Consider the following 4,771-nt stretch of genomic DNA (forward strand, 5'->3'; position numbering starts at 1 on the left):
CAAGCCCAGGCAATCAGGCTAAAGCCTGCCCTCTTAACCATTACTCTGTACTAATTGAATAATGGGGAATAACTCAAGCGTGGTTGTTCACTTAAAAGACTATTTTTAATTAATGAGGAATATATTTATCAAAGTAAGCATTTCCAGATCTAAAATATCAGCTCCTCATTGTGCTCCAGGTGGTTGTTCAGACACCCAAAGCATTAAGATAACGTGTTTGAGGAGTTCCCGTTCTGGTTTAGCCATTAGCAAATCCAAATAGCATTCATGAGGATGAGGGTTCCATCCTTGGCCTTGATCAGTGGATTAAGGATCCGGCATTGCCGTGAGCTGTGGTGTAGGTCACAGACACAGCTGGGATCCTGAGTTGCTATGGCTCTGGTGTAGGCTGGCAGCTACAGCTCTGATTCGACCCCTAGGCTGGGAACCTCCATATGCCATGGGTGCTGCCCTAAAAAGACAAAAAAGAAAAAAAGGATAATGTATTTCACCCATGTGTTCTAGCAAACCAAACTCTCCCAGCAACTTCCATCTCCAAGGGTGATGCAAAGAGAATACACTCAGCCAGACCTAATGGTCTGGAAATTAGGAATTTATTTTATCCCTAAAGCAGGTAAAACAATATAAAGCCCCATTCCTACAGCTGCTGTTTACTCTCAAATTAGCCCATTAACAATGGCAACAGGACAGATGCAAGAGGTTTAATTATGTGAAAAAATTGATCTTAATAGGAATTATACCTTATGGAGGGCAACTAAAGAGAGGACTGTACAGTAACTAAACTCTCCATCCAATAGCCCAGTCTCTATCCAGGGAATCTATCCTCTTATTTTCCTCCAATTATCTTCAAAGGGTTTCTGTGTGTGGAAGGGAGGCCTCTTTCTTCTCTATTCTGTAGCTAATTATAGGCCCAGATTTGAGCTTCCTAATGAGAAAGGGTAAAATATACCACTGATCATACAAGGGAAGATATCTTCTCTGGTATAAAGAGCCAATAAAAAGTATTGTGTATGAGGGAAAACTTTTCAGAGTCTATGCTATTCAGTGCATCACTGTTTTGAAATGTCAGTAAGACCTTAAGTCTTTTTTCTTTTTTTTCTTTCCCCTGCACCTGTGGTGTTCCTGGGCCAGGGATTGAACCTGTGCTACAGCAATGACCCAAGCCACTGCATGACAACACTGGATCCTTAACCTCCTGCACCACACAGGAACTCCTCTTTTTTCTTTTCTTTCTTTAACAATTAAATAAAAACATGTTCAGGCACTGGGATTCCTAGTATAGCTACTTTCCCTATTTTATTTGTGAGCTGCACATAATCTAGTGAGATGTTAAAAAAAACATTTTTTGAGTTTTTAAAAAAATGTGTAACTTAATAGATAAATTCATAACATATAAAGGAGCCAGAAAATTTTATAATGTACATCATTTGCCTTTTCTTTTTCAAGAAAGTGCATCACTCCATTTGCCAGTGTAAGACATTCCATTTTATAGGTATAGAGAACGAAAGAGAGAAACGTAAGAGCCAATTCCTTTCTTCCTTGTTACTGGTCACATTCTTAGCAGCTGCCTCTTCTTGGATTTCTTCCACAAAGAAATTATTTTTGTAGCTGTTAATTACCTTGCCGATTGTAGACATTTCACTCATAAAAAAACAAAACCGCAATTTGTGTCTAAATCATTTCTCTTTAGCTATTTGCTCAAGGGCCACATGAGCCCTAAACTGTAATCGGGCTTCCATGGAATAGTCTTTGTAGTTTTTTATGTTTTCTAGGCTTTTTATTGCGTTGGCATAATCTCCTTTAAGATAGTATAGAATACCCAGTTCATAGTAAGAATATGGCACCAAATAGTGGTCATATTTTAACAATTTCTCCTTTTGAATGACATGATTTAAGTAGTGCTCAGCCAACGAATATTTTCCCAAGTATTTTAGGCACAGACCTTTCAATAAATTTAGCAAACTTATGTCATCAATTCCATACTCTTTATTTGGATTTTCTCGTAAGAGCTCTTCTCCTTTGTCAATTATTGATAGCCAGGTGGAAATAAGTTCTAGCCTTTTGCTCATGACTCGGAAACCACTCCAGGCATAAATGAATTCCAGGATGGGCTGTGCTGTAAACCAGCCAGGAGTACTACCATAGCGCTGACCCTTCTCAGCAACAAACTTTTCTATTGGCACAGAAGTTCCTAAAATTCTGATTCTCAGGTTATCCACATTTAAGAAGAGAGAGCTCATGTCTTCACTTACTGATTTCAAAAAGTCAGAAGGAAGCACGGCCAGTAGTGAGGCCTTAGCGAATGAATATATTGCCTTGGACCATCTGCTATTTTGAAACAGTAGATCAGCAAAGTGGTAAGCCTGCCTCCATTCCAGCAGAAAAATGTAGCACCACATGAGTTCCCAGTAACAGAGGTGATGAACCTGCTTCCATTCGTTCTGAATAAAAATGCACTCCTCCAGTGTTAACTGGGCACGTTTAAAACTTCCTTTCAGCATACTAAAACGTGCATGAAAAAATTTAAGTATGACACAGTTTGGAAATTTCTGGAGGTAGATTAGAGAGAGATTCTCTATAGCAGAACTGTGGCCTTTTTCAACACCAAAAGCTACAGAGATATAATTGTAATAAAAGAATAGAGTCAAAACACTTAAGATATTATTTATATGGGATTCAGATGCACTCTCATGAAGCAAAGTCAAGCCTACCTCTCTATCACCAGAGTATCCAACAATGTTGAGTAGTTTAAGTGTCTTTGGTGGCACAAGTGATAATATCAAATTGAATGCACCAAGTCCAAACTTTATGCCTCCAACCAGGTGTTTATAGGTTTTGCTTTGGTAATTATGTATCTGTGTTAGTACCTGCTGACAGTCTTTGTATATTTGGTAACTTAACCCAATGTTGATGCCACTTTTAAGTAAACTAAGCACACTGTCATCCTGTATAAACATTACAGTGGATTTCAAGATCAAACACTCAGCGTAGCAGACTTCTGCATGCAATTCCTCTTCGATAGCCTTTATGCCCTGTTTACTCACTAGATGAGACAAACTCATCATCCGAGATTTTCTGCGGAAATTGTTACAGGTTCTCAAAGCTTCCTTTGCCGCAGTCAGCCCAATGTCTATATCATGTGGATCAAAAGTCAGGATGGCCTTAACAACCATAAGGATGCTGTAAATTAGAGCATGGTATGTGCTGTTTTTCGACCAGGGGTAAATGAGATTTATGGCATCTGAGAATCTATTATTCAGAAACAAATACAATCCAGTTGTGCATTCTTCCAGGGAAGATATGAGATCCATTGTTGTTGCTGCAGGGATCATTTCATAGGCGTCTTCAAACTTTTCCTCTTTATCATTTTCTCCCTTACTAAATGATGTAAAGTCATCCTTATTATTTTCTCTTCTGTTCAGAGCAAGTGACATCTTTGTTTCCCCACTTTAGAGATGGGAAATAGATCTGAGGTGGAATATCTGGGGCTGCAAAAATGGTAGCTCCTGCTTCCTGACTGGGGTCACTTCTTCCCGGCCTGAGCTGTTGCTATTAAAATGGAGGCAAACAAACTAATAGCTGTGAGGTGCAGCATTTGGATATTCTCATCTATGTCAGACAAAGAGGGAAAAAAAGATAATTTTATTTGCCTAGAAGATGTATTTCTGCAAAGGTCAAATCATCTGGCATGTACTAAAAAAAAACACGCTCTTTGAGAACACTGTGAAGCATATCCTTTGTAAACTGAGTTCTTTTGCTAGCCATCCCGTCAATCTATCATTTTCATAAGATCATTCATTTGTGTATTTGTGCTGTAAAACTATACAATGATAGCTGTACAAAGAAAATGAGTTCTTTATAGGAAGGCTTGGGGGCAAGAATCTGGCTGGAAAGAAGCGGTCTCTAGTTAAGACTAGAACAGATCCTAGTTAAGACTAGATGAAAGGATAAGCTGTCTAGACCGAAGAATAAAGGTTATGGAAATGACAACCTATCCCATGCTATTCTTACATATACTTTAATAGACAACTAGGTATTGATAAAATATTATGGCTAGTTGTATAGGACTTTGGACCTGGAAAGTGCTGTGCAAACTAGGAAGATTTCCTCACATTGTTGCAATTAAAAAAAAAAATTCAGGGAGTTCCCGTCGTGGCTCAGTGGTTAACAAATCCAACTAGGAACCATGAGGTTGCAGGTTTGGTCCCTGGCCTTGCTCAGTGGGTTAAGGATCTGGCATTGCCATGAGTTGTGGTGTAGGTTGCAGACGTGGCTCGGATCCCACGTTGCTGTGGCTCTTCGGCTACAGTTCCGATTGGACCCCTAGCCTGGGAACCTCCATATGCCTCAGGTACCGCCCTAAAAAGACAAAAAAAAAAAAAAAGAAAAGAAAAAGAAAAAAATGCAAATGCTACAGTTTTTATCACAGCATTACTATAGTATCTTGGTAGGACAGTGGGGTGGGGGTAGGCACAATGGAAAACCAACCCCAAACAGCAATGTATTCATAATAATGTATGCATAATAATAAAATAGCTCCAATTATTATTTTTAAAAATAGAAATCATAACCACAATACTTAGTAATTATTACAAAGCTTTACAATTACATAGTTTAAAATGTACTTTAATTCTTTATTTTTATATATTAAAAGACAGAGGAGAAAGTAAGACAGAGGAGAATAATTAAAGAGAAAAAACCAGAAGAAAGACATGAAGATTTTTATACAGGGGGGAAGAAAGAAAAAAGAGGGAAAATAAGTTATATATAA

At 38.3% G+C, this 4,771-nt stretch overlaps 1 protein-coding gene across 1 annotated transcript; it reads right to left on the minus strand.

The window, feature by feature from the left end:
* Window positions 1–1,427: 1,427 nt before the first annotated feature.
* Window positions 1,428–3,587, minus strand: LOC125126854 (tetratricopeptide repeat protein 39B-like). The gene has a single exon (XM_047779225.1). It carries the CDS (start codon window positions 3,432–3,434, stop codon window positions 1,677–1,679), a length of 1,758 nt encoding a protein of 585 aa, XP_047635181.1. The 5' UTR covers window positions 3,435–3,587; the 3' UTR covers window positions 1,428–1,676.
* Window positions 3,588–4,771: the final 1,184 nt, after the last annotated feature.

Source organism: Phacochoerus africanus, chromosome 5 (assembly GCF_016906955.1).
Source record: "Phacochoerus africanus isolate WHEZ1 chromosome 5, ROS_Pafr_v1, whole genome shotgun sequence".
Classification (NCBI taxonomy): Eukaryota; Metazoa; Chordata; class Mammalia; order Artiodactyla; family Suidae; genus Phacochoerus; species Phacochoerus africanus.

What these genes read in the sequence shown, in the direction of transcription:
- LOC125126854 (XM_047779225.1), bottom strand. Translation starts at nt 3,434, where the DNA reads ATGTCACTTGCTCTGAACAGAAGAGAAAATAATAAGGATGACTTTACA.